This window comes from Cyprinus carpio, chromosome B25 (genome assembly GCF_018340385.1).
Source record: "Cyprinus carpio isolate SPL01 chromosome B25, ASM1834038v1, whole genome shotgun sequence".
NCBI lineage: Eukaryota > Metazoa > Chordata > Actinopteri > Cypriniformes > Cyprinidae > Cyprinus > Cyprinus carpio.
The window spans coordinates 12266156-12283227 of record NC_056621.1 but is presented as its reverse complement, the minus strand read 5'-3'; the positions used below and the strand labels follow the sequence as shown (position 1 = coordinate 12283227).

The 17072-nt window shown below is 38.8% G+C and overlaps 1 protein-coding gene across 2 annotated transcripts in view; it reads right to left on the bottom strand.

Moving 5' to 3' along the window:
• Positions 1-941: 941 nt before the first annotated feature.
• Positions 942-17072, bottom strand: part of LOC109072969 (protein O-mannosyl-transferase TMTC3-like) — a 29967-nt gene continuing 13836 nt past the window's right edge. For both annotated transcript variants that reach the window (XM_042753278.1, XM_042753275.1), the window contains exons 8-14: positions 9913-10061; positions 9708-9828; positions 9365-9476; positions 7893-7996; positions 6551-6720; positions 5726-5952; positions 942-4088 (exon numbers count right to left, since the gene is read on the bottom strand). In XM_042753278.1, coding sequence (XP_042609212.1) covers positions 3223-4088; positions 5726-5952; positions 6551-6720; positions 7893-7996; positions 9365-9476; positions 9708-9828; positions 9913-10061 — 1749 coding nt within the window. In that variant the 3' untranslated portion in view covers positions 942-3222. The remainder of the gene's footprint in view (positions 4089-5725; positions 5953-6550; positions 6721-7892; positions 7997-9364; positions 9477-9707; positions 9829-9912; positions 10062-17072) is intronic.

Here is a 17072-nt window from a genome sequence, read left to right as displayed (position 1 = left end):
TGCACATTAAAAAATAAATACAACCTCACATTGTGTCAATCACGTTTACACACTGCCTCCAAAACTTTCGTCCGTCTTAAAAAAATCGGTCCAGGTTCGATTTTCACATCCATGGCAAGCATTTTGATCGGAAAGGATGACGTATATGAAAATTTTGGACTCCGTGTGCAAGGACCTCAGTTTGCAAAGAACTTTAGCCTGACGATTTCCCATGATATATCCCCTTCAACAGCTCATTTCCATTCCCCTTTCATAGGGCATGGACCAGTTCATGAATGCCCAAACCATAGACATGGCCATTTAAAATGTAATCAGGCATTACTGCTACAAAAGAGTCATTGAGCCTTTAATCCAATAATATAAATCGTGCTCTCACATGGACTAAAAGCATAATCATGTTAAACATCTTGTGTGATCAAATGTCAATGTGATGAAAATCTTGTTTCTTGAACTGGGAGCTCTGCAGACCATTTAAAGCTCAAGTTCCTGTGGTTTAGTCTCCTCTGTCTGCCAGATACTGCGTATAATTACGTTTGCGACCGACTTCATTGTTTTTCAACAAATCCTAGTTATGGGCCCTTCCACTCTTGGCATAAGCCTATTTCCACAAAAATCTGGCAGGTCGGGTTAATGGGTTACACAAAGATTTGTTAATTACCAAGATCAATATCATGCCAAATTGTTCAACATATACAACAAAGTGCCACTTGTTTGCAGCACGCTTCATTACACACATATCACATTACAGGATGAAACCTGAGGCCTTCACAAAAAAAATGACAGTTACAGCCTTTGAGCAGCACGCAAGTCAAAGGCGTGGGTGTGTAATCTTGGACCATGTGGATTTTGCAAATCAAATATGTATCATTTCTCTGTGCTGGTGACTCAAAACTTGTTTGCAGCTGCAGGAATGCATAAAAAGTGGCATTTATGAGACATCCTTGATGTAAGTCATTTTTATTAGAAAACCAAAGGTCCCTCCACCACTCATAAGTCAAAACATTAGTCCAAATAAAAAGGTAAATACCATAAATCAAGATTTAACAACTTGGATATGGGGTGAAAGCACAGTACGAGTAAACATGAGATGAAAGAGTCCTAAAACATAATTAAGATGAGCTGAGGGAAACTTGAAATATGACATCACGAACAGCTGAATTAGAGTTGAGTGAGAAGATTTAGTGGGAAATGAACTCCCAACACTATATATTTGAGGATTAATATGATACAGCCATGTAAATCTGTCCTTATAGACTATCAAACTGACAATAAAAAAAAAAGATTCAGATGCACAGATGTTGCAAACGTGTAGCAATTCAGGTCCTTGCTCAAGTTTTATGACTGAACATCTCAATTGGCAAAACAGCTGATAGCACTGTAAACTATATAAGTCCGCTACTTAATTAGTTTTGCTACTTAAAGTGGCTTTATTAGAAAATAACACATCATATGTGCCCCACATTAGTGTTACAATCGCTAGTGTTGTAGAATATGTGGAAATGAACTCTCTCACAGTCTTTGAGGACTCAAAAATCAGTGAGCTCTCAGGTACCTTTTTTTCTGTTTAAATCTTCAGAAAGGTCAGAGGAGATATTTCAGGGCTTGCCTTCAAAGTAAACCGTAAAACGGAGACAGCATTCCAGCGAGAGCACATGGTTGTTTCAGCTTTACAGGAAACAATATGCTCAACTCGACTCAAAGCGCAACATGAATATTTGAAGCTCATCTGCAGCACATTAGAATACTGAAGTAACACACTGGCATGTAATCTTGGCTTAGAAAATGAATGATTAATTCTTGACACATAGAAAAGCTTAAAACAACAACAATAAAAAAAAAAAAAAAAAACTGAAAAAATATGGTCTTCGCTGTGATGTTTACCATATTTAATGGCCAGTTCACTCAAAAATGACAATACTGTCATCATTTACTCAATCCCATGTCACTTCAAACACATACAAAAGACATTTTAAGAACTGTTCTGTTCAATCCTGTCAAACCAATTGTAATGAATGTACACTAGAGTTTAAAAAAAAACAATATTGTAATTTGTAGCTGTCTTTTGATGCCATTTGGCAACTTTGTCATTCATAGAAAATCTGCCTCTCCAGCGAGCTGTTAAGTGCTGCGCCTGGATTGCTGAATCAGTGAATCATACCGATTCAAAAACATCATTCAAAGAAATTTAATTTGATTCGGTTTGATGAACAAAGCTATCATGCAGCACAGAATCATATGACCCTTTTGCATTATGTACAACAGTACATGGGAATAAAAAATGTCTTATGTTCCACAGAAGAAGTCAGTCATACAGGTTTTGAATGACATGAGGGTTAGTAAATGATGACAGATGTTTAGTTTTGGGTGAATTATTCCTTTACATTTTTTTCCCGATTATAATTTTAAGGAGAGATCTCTGTGGGGAGAACAAGAAACAGTCAGAAGCCACGAAAACCTTAAAGAGAAAAGAAAAACTCCAAAGAATAAAGTTTGCCTCTGTATGACCACTCAGCCACACAGATAAATCCCAGAAGCCTGCAAAAAGAGGGCTGGAGAAGGGAGGTGACCCTAATTCAGAATGAGATTATGTCAGAGGATATAATTAAACGCTGACACCATTTGGTGTCATAACTAAAAACAACAACAACAACAACAACAGCAGCAATAATGACACATGAATAAACACCAGCAGTGAATTGGAGGAAGTGCAGTGATGTCATGCAAAGAGGGAGAGGGGTCTGCTGAGCTAAATTATAACAACCATGTGACGGACCACACAGAGGACCTGCTATAAAATGGTCTGGCTGATATTACCAATACTTTATTTGTGATTATGAGTAATACTTGCCTGTGATTTGGTAAATTCAAACAAAAAAGTGACAAAAACTAATCCAGTGACTCGAATATAGACAATCATAAATAAATAAACGTTACAGTAATAAATGATTTTTTTAGTAGGGATTCTTTTAAAAAAGTACCTAATTTTGTGTTTTTTTTCAGCGCTTGTTGTGAGTGCACACCTGGTTTTCCTTTTCAGACAGCTTTACATAATTAAAGCTGTGGGAAAAGGAGGTATACCACACAATATATAAAATACACAAAACAGTCAAACAAAAGCGCCAAGAAACATGCATAATCAAGGTCTCGAAAAAACAACAAAAAAACAGAAGAGTCTCATTCTTGCACTTTAAATAAAAAGAGTGTGGTGGTTGACAAACAAGGTTAATCGCTGCTTAATATGCGTTCAATCTCCTCCAGTCTCTTCAAGGCAGCTGCCCTTTTCTTTTCTATATCTTTAATCTCTTTTGTGGATTTGCTCTTAGTCCGCTTGTCAGGCTGGCCCGCATCCAGCTTCTTTGATTGGCCGTGGCCCTGGCTGCTGACGCTTTCTTTGGGGGAGGATTTCCTCAAATTCTTCTCTTTCCTGGCCCCCTCCCCTGCTCCTGAGGCAACACCTCGCCCTTCCTCCTCCTCCTGTTTGTCCTGTTGTTTTTGCTCTTGCTGCTTGTCCGATTCACTACCACCCTCTGTTGGTGCAATCAACTGGCCCGCAGTGCTCATGGAGGCCATTTTGTTGCGTACGATGGCGAGGTGCCGTCGGATGTACTCTTCGTGCGGGGCCATGGCAAGAGTCTCCATTAAACAGCGCTCGGCACGCTGGAGCTCCCGTTCTTCGAAGTACACCACACAGAGGTTATGCTTGGCCTGCACGTTGCTGGGGTCCATGTTCAAGATGCGTTCGAAACAGGCCTTGGCGCCAGGCGTATCCTTGCGGTGGTTCATGAGGATGTCTCCCTTGAGGATCAGACCTTTGACGTGCTCCGGGTGGTACCGCAGCAGTTCCTCAAGCACCGGGAGAGCATCCAGTTCACGTTGTGACTGAGAGTAGAGCAGGGCCAAGTTAAACAAAGCGCTGCGGAAGCCAGGTTGCAGTCGAATGGCCTCCCGCATCCAGCGCTCGGCCTCTTCGTTCTCGTTAGCGTCCATTGCCAGCATGCCCAGGTTGAAGTAGCCGTTAGCATCATCCGGCTCTTCTTTCACGTAGGTGAGAAAGCGACGGTTTGCCTCTGGGCGAAATTTTGCCTCACCTGTTAAAGAAGAACATTAGAGATGCAACTATTACAATTAAATGAATTTTAAAATAAACAAGTGATTACTCAAATTGCTAAACAATTAAGGAGAATACAGACTGTCCTCATTTAACGATGTTGATCCATCCCGTGCAAGTCTCCTTTTTTTAAGTGGAGCACAAAAGTTATTCATACCATATTTTAAAAACATTTCCACAGTGTGGGAAAGGATGTTCTTCCCTTTAATTTTAATATTGTAATAAAGCAAACCAACCAATAAAAAAATGGCAAGAGAGTACTGTCACCAGATGTCCTTGGTGCTGTAAATCTTTTGAGCAACTAAAGTCAAATAAATGAAAATACTGATATCCAAAAATACAGATTATTTAGATTAAGTTAAGCCACGTGAATTAGTTTTATGCTTTTTTTCTTTGTTTTCATTAATGTTTCCAAAAGCCTGACACTGCTATCTCTAGTATTTTGGCTCGGTTATTTGGCTTTGTAACAAGGTTTACGTTGTTCACCATCCTATGTTGCAACGATGAGGTCAGAACGAGGGCAAGGAGGGTCGGTCAGCTTTTTATTACCCCTCGAAGACTGTTCAGAATAACTACTGTAGGGCAAAAATGGGGAAACCGTGGAAAGCAGGTTACGTTTAAAACAAACTTGCTTTTATTTGAAAACCAACACGGATGGGCACAACTAGAAAACCGAATGAAAGAATAACAGTTGTGTCAAGCAGGCCTGTAAATTGATCGCACAATGCTTCCTCAGTCACATGATTAAACAGTCTGTACAACAGGCCTAAAGCCATGTGCAAATAGAGCCGTTGTATTCGTAGTATTTACATTTCGGCAGCGTAGGTGTGCTAATCTCAGCTAATGCCTCACTCAAACTGCAAGAATCCATCAGTCTTTCCTGCTATTCAAAGCTATGAGTGAAAAAATGGCATAAAACTCAAAGTTAGGCTCAATGAGTCACATTCAATTTAAACGTATTTGTTTTGGATCAAATGCTAACATTCTTAGACATGAGAACATGACTGAATTAGGTGAGAGGTCGCTGCCTTACCAAAGAATCCATAGGTTAATAACTTGGCTTACACTCTTGACGTCTAGCCTCATGTGAATCAAACATTAACTAGCAAACTGTCGCTTTCACACAGTTTACTGAATACCTCACCGTTTCTTGTAATAGACGCAATGTTTTTTGAAGATCAGGTCGGAAAAATCAAAAATTAGGGAGTGTATTTTGCAACAGTATTTCCCCAGAACCTAGTGAGCTACATAAGCAGGTGGTACTGTATTTTAAGGCATCAATGGCACACCTCTGGCACAAATAGTATGTCTCATAGCCAAATTTAAGGCATCATAGCATGCGTATTTCATGGAGAAGGCAACCATAGACCTGGATGAAGTGAGCATATAATGTCGACTATAAATAAACTTAATGTGTTTTGAAGGGTATCAACTGCGAGTTGAGTGCCTGCATGCCAAGCAAAATTGCTGCTCTTGTAGAGCGTTCCAAATTGCTTAAGGTGTTTTATGATGGTTAGGATGCTTAGAAGGCAGCAGCCTACAGTATGTAGGCAGCTCACTAGGTTTTGTGACAGAGCTAACTTTATTGCTTGGTTCAAATTGCCGTTGCACACACACCTGACTCTTGCATGAGAAGCGCTGAGTTGAAGAGTGCCAGTTTGTGCCGTGGATTCAGGTCCAATGCACGATTAAAGTTTCTCAAAGCCTCTGAGGGGTCCTTCATCTCAATATTGACAATTGCCAGATTGTACCACAGGTCTGCATTGGTATGGTCCAGCTCCAGCGCTCGTAGGTAGGCGTCCTTCGCCTCACTGGGCTTGTTCATTTTCAGCAGAAGCTCCCCTCTGAGTTTTGAGAGAAACAAAAAGACATTTTTGGAATACCTCTAACGAACATGTACAACAAGAAAGATCAGTTTCTTTAAGGGATATTTTCTTAGCACATAGTTTGAGTAATACAAAGGTTTTAGTTTTGATTTTTTTTTTTCTTTGGTTTGCCATGTACACTTTTCACAGTGTGGCTGAGAGTCCTGACATTCACGAGAACCAAGGCATTCCAGTAAATCCACTTTCAATAGCTTATCTGATCAACATCTCATTAACAGGATGAGACATGTAGAGAGAAATCACAAAGTGTGAAGGCAGTGTAAATGTACCACATATCTATGAGAAATGTTTTCTCAAGGATAGCAAAAAAGGTCTAGGATGGGTGTTAAATTGTAAGACACGGGTGTTTAATTCTTTTCAACAATTGTATCTCTTGAATATCATCCAGTGTATATATGGGCTACAAAAAAAAAAAAAAAAAAAACATGACTCAATAACCTCATCAAAGCCAAAATACTGTCTGAACTACAACTCATTCGGTTTCATTTGGCCATGTCAGCAAGCATGCAAGTACACAAACACATTTTTGACCCTGTCAGCACGAATGGAGACTTGCCGACTGATGTAGGCTTGCTTGAAGTCCGGTCTCATGCTGATGGCCTGCCTATAGAGTTGGTCGGCTTCCTCCAGGCGGGAGTCATTCGCCCGAATTAGGTTTGCCAGGTTAATGTAGACGTTCAGATGGTTGGGGGCCACACGGGTTGCATACTTCTTCCCTGGAATGATCTGCCAATATGTTTTGGGAAGGTCAGCCAAGGTTTTAAGCATTTACATTTACATACATTTGACTCTAAGTATAACAATAATATGTTCAGTATGGTCTTTCTATACATTCCAACATGAAATATAGGCCCATGTGAAACCAAAACGCCAACCATTACCATGTGTTCTGGGACTGCTCTATTTTTTAAGGGCTACTGGAGGGGAATACATACTGCCTTACAAGATATCTTTAAATGTGTGAAAACCTGTAACAGTGAAGTATTATATTTTGGATACATACCCCAGGAATGGTTAAAAAGGGATAAATATCTAATAAATATATTATTGGTAGCTGTTAAAAAGAATTTTACAAAAAAATGGTTGTCAAAGGAGAGTCCTACCCTCAAATATGCAACATCTCATAGACCTTTTTTAATCAAAATTCCGATTGTTTGAAAAAAGTAAATAAAAAAGAAAAAGAAATATAGGCCCATGTGAAATTAAAGGCCATAAGAAAAAAAAAATACTTTTTTCAACAAGGATGCATTAACTTGATCAAACGGTACAATAAATACATTTCTAAATGTTTCTTTTTAACATAAATGCTCTTCTTTTTAACTTTCCATACCATAACCATACTGGCATATTGATGAATGCTGATACACATGTACTAAAAGCCACAAACTAATTCTTATTCAGCTTAGTTTTTTTTTTTTTTTTTTTAGTTTATTTATGGGCTTTTATTTATATAAAAAAAAGAGAAAGGGGAACAAGATCGTGGACCTTTTAACAGTCCCTGCGAGCCAATAACTCAGCCCAAAACCTTCCTTAAAATTTGATTACCTTTTTTAAAATTACAGATGAGTTTGTTTGGTTTTGTAACATTCAGGCAGTGATAGTTTATCTTGAGATAAGCTAGGTCGTTGTCTTGGGCCGTGCAACACAATGGCAGTGCAAGATGAAAATTGTTGCATTTGGCTCAGGGGAATGCAGTAGGAGAGAAGAACAGGAAAGGAGGTAACGTTTTCCTGTGCTGGACAGCAAATCATTCTGAACTGCATATCTACTAATAAACAGAAGACTGCTTAGAAGATCATTATGGTTCGGAGATGGAAGTATTTTATCGTTTATATCAACATTTGTTGGCAACCTAAATATAAACAAAACTCTTTTTTCCTCACATGGGAATTTCATACCTGTGGCATAAGGGATTTTGCAATAAGATATGCCTCCTCTGCCTCTCTGGACCTGTTCAGGTTTTTGTAGGTTCTCCCAACGTTCATGTGGGCCCCAATGTCATCTGAAGAGGACAAAATTTTTAGTATAGAGTCATAAATCAAGAAAATAGCACAGACTAAACCTCAAAGACAGAGTAGATAGTGGAATGTGAATTATGCAGCTTGAGTGCAACAAATAATAACGGTTACAGGCAGATGACCAGTTTAATACACAGTTGGGATGAGAACCGGCGGGAAAGACTGGGAAGAGGAAAAGCACCTCCTGTGAAAGTGCTCCCCTCCCTACAACCTTTTACAGCCATGTGGCTCATGTAACTTCAAACAGCAGAAAGCTAACCAACAGTGTCAGTAGGTTTCAATGTGTAAAACTGATAATGCTATTAGCATTTTCTAAGAAATGCCTGGCCACACTCAAGCAGTATAGTTTTTGTTATGAAAAGCAAACTGACATGAATAGATAGCATGCCCAGAATTTCTGCATTCATTAATGTGCTTACAGAGTTAATCCGGGAAAAACACATCTTGGGTGGTGGATCTCTCAAGTCACGTTAGCCCGATAAACCAACATAACTTAAACAATTAAAGTCAATAGTCTAATGGCTTTGGCAGCCACAGCCGTCTTTCTCACAGGTAGCCTGACAGAAGTGCAGAAAAGCCAATACAAAACCTAAATCCTCGTCTTCTCACAAAATCCTAAAATCCACATATTCTCAAGACACTAAAGTGCGAAAATAGTTTTATGCGCCAATGTTTTCATACATTCCCAAGAAATACTACTTCTTGTTAGCTTATACACAATTTGAAATGGTCTTTACCATCATGCCTCCAAACTTATAATAACAAGGCAGAATTTCCCACACCTCCCTAAAACAACATATCCAATGGTGAGTTTTGTTTAAAAGAAACTCCATTTTAACTTCGTCTGCCAATATTTTCGAAAGAACTGATGAAGTCTTTTTAGCATTTTGTGTCTGTGGAAATGTGGTGCAAAATCATTCCCAGAGACGCACTATCATTTATCATTAGCACATTTGTCTTAATGACTCCACATAAAAACAAGTCCACATAAATTAAGATAAGCCTCATTTACTTTCTTAATATTGTCATTGTGAATGATTCATTGGTGCTAAAATTTATTGTCATAATCCTTAATTAAAATGTAACAACTCGCTGTTCTTCTGAAACAGTTTTCCCTTTTGCTGATGCCACACGGCTAGTGGATAATATGAACTAATAGCCAAAAGGCTAATTAAGTCTGGCACCATTATCAGAATGTACTGCCCACTCCAATAAATTCCCAGTGGGATGAAATCCCCATTCTACATTTTTTCCTCATTGAATAACCTGTTTCATGCCCAATTACGCAAGCAATTTACTTTAAAGATGCTAGTGTAAACTTCAAAAGATAATCTGGCAAATGAGTCAATTACCTGGTTGCACTCTTGTGGCCTGAAGGAAGTATCTCAACGCTCGCTCATAACTATTTTGATTCTCCAAAGCATGTCCGACATTGTTCCAGAGTTTGGCATTGTTCCTGCTCACCTGGAGGAAAACAATTTTGAAATGTCTCAGGCCAGGCTGACATAACAAATCATATTTTCCAGACATCATTTCATTGTACTCTAGTTAACGTCTGGATTCGCTCTTTGATATAAAGCAGCAAGTTGGATTTATTCAAAGTAATGATCTCAAAATACAAGCATACAATATGTATGAGCCTGTGGCCAGATGTGGATCTATAAATGAATAATGTGTCCTTGGATGTGTTCGTACTTTCAGTGCAGATGTAAAAAGCGTGTATTCGGACTCCCAATCCCAGTTTCTGTTGAAAGTCTTCACGGCGTGTGTTGTTAGAAGAACTCCCATGAGCAACCAAGACGTTTTCTTTAGGGCTCTGGATAATGTCACAAAAAACAGGGAATGAGTCTCTGAACAAGTCATTTAAAGGGAATAGAGTATTTGTTTAGAGGACGTTTACCCTCTTTGGGACAGGAGTTTAAATCCATGGGCTACCAAAACACAAAATCCCATGCTGGGCACGTACAGGACTCTTTCGGCTACAACAAAGCCCACAGGGAAAAAAAGGTTGGATGCAGGGATAAAAGGAAGGACGATCAGCGACAGTGCCTAAAGGATGCAAAAAATTTTTACTAAACGAATAGTTCATCCAAAAATGGAAATTTGTGGTTCTTTGAGAATGGTAATCAAAAAATAACAAGCACAATGTACATCCATATTTCTTGCTTTAAAAGAAAGTGCATTAATCAATTAATAAAAAGTAGAATAGTACTGTGTTGTGTAGAAACAAAATGCTTTCACAAGAGTGAATAAAAGCACAACTCATATATTAGATGCCTTCTGGAGACATTTATCATAGGCTATTTACTTCCTTTTGATCTTCAGCAATAACACAGTAAATAACAAGGGACGTTTGAGTTCATGACCAGGGGTCTGTCCCAAGGAGAACACATCATCATAAAGAAATAATGGAGGGTAAAAAGGAGAAATATCTTTTCTTTCATCTGTCGAGCACATAAGGAGAGATTCTGAAATTTTGATGATGCTTAAACTGTACATTTAGGTCTGTTTCTCACATAAAGATATCACATGGCTACAGGAGACTTGGAACAAGTCATATGGAGCACTTTTAAGATTTTTGTAAACATTAATTGTAATTGCACAGAAAAAAACAAACAGCATGTTATTCAAAGAAAGAAAGTCTGGAAAGAAGTCAGGATTGAAACAATGCTCTTCTTTGTGAACATGCATTAAATGGATAGTTCAGCCAAAAATGAATATTTTGTCATCATTTACACATTGTTGCAAACCAGTGTGAGTTTTTTTTTCTTTTGTTGAACACAATTTTGATTAATGTTGTTGCATGGAAAATACTATGGAAGTCAATGGCTAGAAGCAACTGCTTGGTTACCAACATTCTTCTAATATCTTTACTTGATTTATCTTTTGTGTTCAACAGAAGAAAGAAATTAATTCAGGTTTGCAACAACATAAGGGTGAGTAAATTATAACTTTCATTTGTGGGTGAACAATTTCTTAAAGGTATTCAGGTATAAAATACCATTTAGTGTATGGCTTTAGTCTCTTTGTGCAAGCTTCCAGATTTTTTTTTAAACTAATCAAATGTTTCTCAAGCCTATCAAGCCTCCAAACACTTGACCCCCTATGCCAGGGGTGTCAAAGTCAGTTCCTTTGAGGGCCAACACACATACCATGTAGTTTTCAAATAATCCTGAAGGACCTGATTAGTTGGATCAGGTACGTTTAATTAGGGTTGAATCCAAACCCTGCAGGACTTCGGCCCTCCAGGAATTGAGTTTGACACCCCTGCCCTACGCAAAAGTGCAATTCATTGGCCATTCATTAAAGAAATGACCTGTTTTTTTCCTAGCTCTTTGAAATCTAATGAGAGGAAGTGGAAACGCCAGTTTCTATGGCAATCCAATCAGGGATTTGTCTAAGTTGCAACTTTGATTGGGCACAAAAATGGCCTGGTAAACCGAGAAATTCCATAAGCAAAAAATCTTGGATTTAAATGTTCTTATTGTTTGCTTCAGACAAGCTTGTGCAGGTCTGAATGCTAATCACTCTGGTTTCATAAAGCTTTGTCTGAAACCAAGACCATGAGTTTGATTAATCTGGAACTAAACCCAATTATACATGCTTGACCTGTAGGACAAGTGCAAGAAAACTACCAAGCCACATAATCACGACGGTCCGAGATAATTTCTCTGAGTGGTGGCAACAGATATGATTGATACAACACAAATGAGAACATGTCATTGCAGTGCTCCTCAAACATGGTTCTTCTCATTAAAACCACAAGCAAACACGCCTGTCTTGCACAATGCATGCCAGGCTACAAGATGTAAGATTGGGATTATAGGTTTTATTTACGAAAAGCACCTTATGACAAGGTGATGGATCAGGATTTTTTGAAACGTTGAACCCCTGCGAGGGCACAGCCCTTGGACACCCTGTTTTGAAGAACAAACTAATTTTGTTTGGTCTAGCTACGGCTAATCTCACCCTTTTATGAGCAGAAGAGTCGCTTTTCAAAAGCCCTCTAATATTTACGAGTTTATCATCAAGTAAACCGCAGGGGTGCCGTACAGAGGAGGGTTTTTTTTTTTTTTTTAAATCGAGCAATCCCAAAAAACAGGGGCATTCATCTCACATTGTGCGGTCTTGAAAGCGAATCGCAGAAATTGGTTTTGGCAGCAGCTTCAGAGTGCGTCAAGAACCAAACTGTCATGCGTTGCTTACGCAGGGGTGGATTTAACAGAGCCGAAAGCAGCAGTACGGGGAACATCATATTTATCCAATTTGCTTGACACTTCAGAGGCCAAAATCAATCTTGATGAAAGAAGTTTCTGCACAAACCAAAGCTTTGTCTGCGGTCATCATAAGCTGCGCGCTGCGTGCTGTTTGGTTGCTTTGGAACATGCAACACATAAAAACCCTCACAATCAAATTAGCCAAACTTACACAACAAAAGTGTTTCCTGTTTACTCAGAGAGAGTGTTGAGGGCCTGCCCACAGGGAATCATTAAAATAACCAACCATGGCCAAATTAAACAGATTCAGATGAATATCCTCATGCAACCTGTTCTCTGTCTCCTAACCAAGCAGACCAGAGCAACATGTTAATGGCCAAGCCCTCCCCCTTCATCTTTGCGCACTTTCCATTAATAATGATTTGTGGCCCCCTGGTCTCGAAGGGCGGCCTCTGCCAACAGAGCGAGGAAGTTCACCAAACTCAGTTGACAGCGTGTGGAGACGTGGATGAAGAATTCACGCCGCTGTTACACAACAAACGAGTGGAGAGCTGAACACACAAGACGAACGGATTTCAACTGTGGCATCTGTGAACTCTTGTGAGCGTGGAATCAGTCAGTGGTCGATCATATCTAGACATCAGAGCTGCAGTGCAAGACTCTTAAGATGTTAACATCTTTTATGATGGTCAGGAAAAAAAAGCTCTTTCGGCTGTAAATTGAGAAAAAAATGTTGTGTGAGACTAAACATTTAAAAAAATGAAATACACGTAGTTATAAAAGTTCAGAGAGGGGGGCGTCTGTGTGTTCAGACAGGTGACATTAATCATGTGCTGAGAGTCGCGACAGTTTCCAGAAACGGTTTAAAAAAAGGTCCAGAAAGCATTGAACTGTGGGTAAGAAATAGCGTGAACAATTTTTACTTTTAGTGTACTTTTAGACTTCAACACAATGATTAATACCTTGACCAAAAATGTCCCATTTTGGGTAGTAATTACCATCTGTTTATAATGAAAGGTTGTGACGCACTTGCATTTCTAGAAATTAAGTGCCTTCTTCAACTTCCTTCTAGTTAAAAGGCCTTTTCGGCTTTTTGTTCCCACAAGATTGTACACAAGCTGGACCAGCCTGAAAATATCTGTCTTTAGAGTGATTTGAGTTTAAATTAGAGCCCAACTGATATGGTTTTTTTGGGGGGGCTGATGCCAATACCGATATTAGTGAGTAAATATCAATATATCGGCCGATATTCTTTATGTGTAGGCTATATTATAGTACAGTATGGTCAAAAGTTTGGACACACTACACATTTGTATGTCCAAACTTTTGACTGGTACTGTATATAGAATACAGTAAATACATAAACAGAATATATACACAAACACATTTTTTGCAATAACTTAAATGTGGTGATCAAACACTTATATTGATGTGACAAACATAGGCCTATGTAGTGGAGTCAGGGTATTTAAAATTTTAACAGTAAACTATTTAAAATGAGTCTGCCATTAGTACACTTAAGAGTAAAGTTCACTTATAAATAACTTAAACACAAATAGAACTTACATATTATATATATATATATATATATATATATATATATATATATATATATATATATATATCCGAAAACCAGTCAGTATCTGGTGTGACCACCATTTGCCTCACACAGTGCAACATCTCCTTCGCATAGAGTTGATCAGGTTGTTGACTGTGGCCTGTGGAATGTTGGTCCATTCCTCTTCAATGGCTGTGCAAAGTTGCTGGATATTGGCAGGAACTGGAACACGCTGTCATATACACCGATCCAGAGCATCCCAAACATGCTCAGTGGGTGACATGTCCTGTGAGTATGCTGGCCATGCAAGAACTGGGATGTTTTCAGCTTCCAGGAATTGTGTACAGATCCTTGCAACATGGGTCCGTGCATTATCATGCTGCAACATGAGGTGATGGTCGTGGATGAATGGCACAACAATGGGCCTAAGGATCTTGTCACAGTGTCTCTGTGCATTCAAAATGCCATCAATAAAATGCACCTGTGTTGTCCATAACCACACCCCCACCATGGGCCACTCGATCCACAATGTTGACATCAGCAAACCACTCACCCACACAACGCCATTCACGCTGTCTGTCATCTGCCCTGTACAGTGAAAACTGGGATTCATCCGTGAAGAGAACACCTCTCCAAAGTGCCATACGCCATCGAATGTGAGCATTTATCCACTTATGTCGGTTACAATGACGAACTGCAGTCAGGTCGAGACCCCAATGAGGACGATGAGCAAGCAGATGAGCTTCCCTGAGATGGTTTCTGACAGTTTGTGCAGAAATTCTTTGGTTATGCAAATCGATTGTTGCAGCAGCTGTCCGGGTGGCTGGTGGCAGACGATCTTGGATGACAAATGCCATGAAATTCCACATTATACAGTAAATTCTGTTTTTATGACTGGATTCCGTTACAAATGTATGTATGAAATTCCACATTTATACAGTAATATATATATTATTATCCATATTGTTTTTTATGACTGGATGTGAGAGTAAAAGACTGATACATTGTCCATGTTTTCTGTATCGCGGAAATCACAGGGCCCTACTAATGTAGCAAATGATGGAAAGCTCATTGTGAGAGTAAAAGACTGGGACATTGTTGTTTATTTAATTTAGCATTGAGTCTCTCCAACTAGGTGACAACATAGCATTAAATCACCTTTCAACAGACTCAAGCCACAACCGCACTGCCGTCTATTGGACTGCAGAAAGATACTAAATTTTCAATCTGCTGCGTTACTGAGTCTGACAAACTATGCTGACACCGTGTCTGTGCTGCAACAGGACGCGACAAAGTGACCACTGAAAATCATTTGAACTACATCATACAACATAAAAAACATAACAAAACATCTGTTTCCTGTGGGGATTTGTCATGTCACATCATGCTGCATCCAGTGTAGACAACATTACTGATTATAATGGGTTCTGTTGTATTTTGTTGCGGCCGATATAAACACCAGCATTGACTGAGTGGCCGTGATCAGCTCTGGTGGCCGTGGAGCCGTAATGCACCACAGACGTGTGCCGTGATGCACAAATCAGCTCTAACGTCACTGAATCTGCTGTTAAAAATTAACCATCCATTCATCACATCATCACGCAAAACTAAGAATTAAAATCATTGTAATGTGATGAACAAATAGGGCTGCACAATTGATTGAAATTAAATCGCAAAGGCAATAAATCGCGATTAGGCAGAAACTGCGATTGTCATGCATATCTTTCAGTGAAGCACGGTTCTGTGATCAGCTGTAAATCTCCATCCAAAGGCCAGAGGGTGCTCTCGTGCTGAAAATTCAAATATGCCCCGAAGAAGAACTCCAGGAATCCAGGATCGCTGCAGCTGAATAAACAGAACATTTAACTGCTTTCATTGATTCAACGTGACTTATAAACACACGACTACCGCAATATATGGTTTATCTGAGTTCTTATTATAATTTTCATCATAATAAAGAACATCTATAATGAAATGCTAATCGACATAGCCTTTATCACTGCTTAAAATACAATGAAATATTGTGTGCATTAATTATTCTGTTTAAGAAGCCACATCATCTCACAGAAGGATTTATTTTTAAACACTCGACTGACCTTATGAAGTGAATTTGTAGATAAAAAATGTTATTAAATGCGTATTTTCACATGCTCTGAGATGGAGCAGCATTTACTACACAGAGCCGTAGTTCACTGAGAAGATACGCAAACAGCTGTCATAATCGAGAACGATTTCATTGATTTCATAATCCTACAATTATATCGTCTTTGATTATGAATGTGATTTTGCATAGCTTGTCAGAGAACTATTGCTCTGCGTAGTAAATGCTGCTCCACCTGAAAGCAGGTGATGGAGATTTACTGCTAATCACAGATCCGGTTTAAATGCGCATTTGCCGATACCTAAATATCTGCGATAGGCTCATATTGGCCGATAATATCGGCAAAATAATATATCGGTCGGGCTCTAGTTTAAAAAGCAAAAATTATGTTGTCAGATTGTATTAATGAATTGATATGACTGAAACATAATCTTGACAAACAGTGTCCAAAATTAATTCACCCACCAAGAGCCAAATAAGAGTAAAAACAGGCTTTGACAAAGAGCATAAGAGCAATAGTCCTTATTCGATGAAATGATACAGTTGATTCAAATCTAAAACAAAACATTTTTACTTGGAAAAACTTCCAAGAGAAGTTTATATAGGATGCCTTAAGTTTATTTTCTTCTCAGAACTCTGTGACAACACATACATTGAATATTCTGTTACCAGTTATGCCTGCCCCATCTGTTACCAGTTTTGGAAATTCAAGTATAGTGAAAGTGACAGAAGCTGTATATAGAAGCTGTTTTGCCAGTCACCAACATGGAAAATAAGATGGCCTTAGAGTGGAGCAACTACAGGGAATTTAAGGTAATTCGCTCAAATCCTGTCATTAGCCTCATTTCACTGAAGCAGATACGTCTCCAGTTCTTTTATTTTCTTTTTATTTTGATCATATCGTCTTAGCTTACACTATACCATGAGGAATACTTAATTCAAGACTAAGTTCACTTGGATTCTGGAAAATCAGCTCATGTGCATAGTTTATCCTGTATGGATGAAAACAACCCTAAATTGTATCTGACAGATTTCAAATAAGACTGGGGATGATATATTATTTCAAACTGTTTTTGAGTAAACCATTTCCCCTTTGTGTTTTCTTGTGCATTTATGTAGACAACTATAATAAAAAACATCTCATTCAAGTCCCGGTTACAGAAATGCATTTCCACTAAACAAGA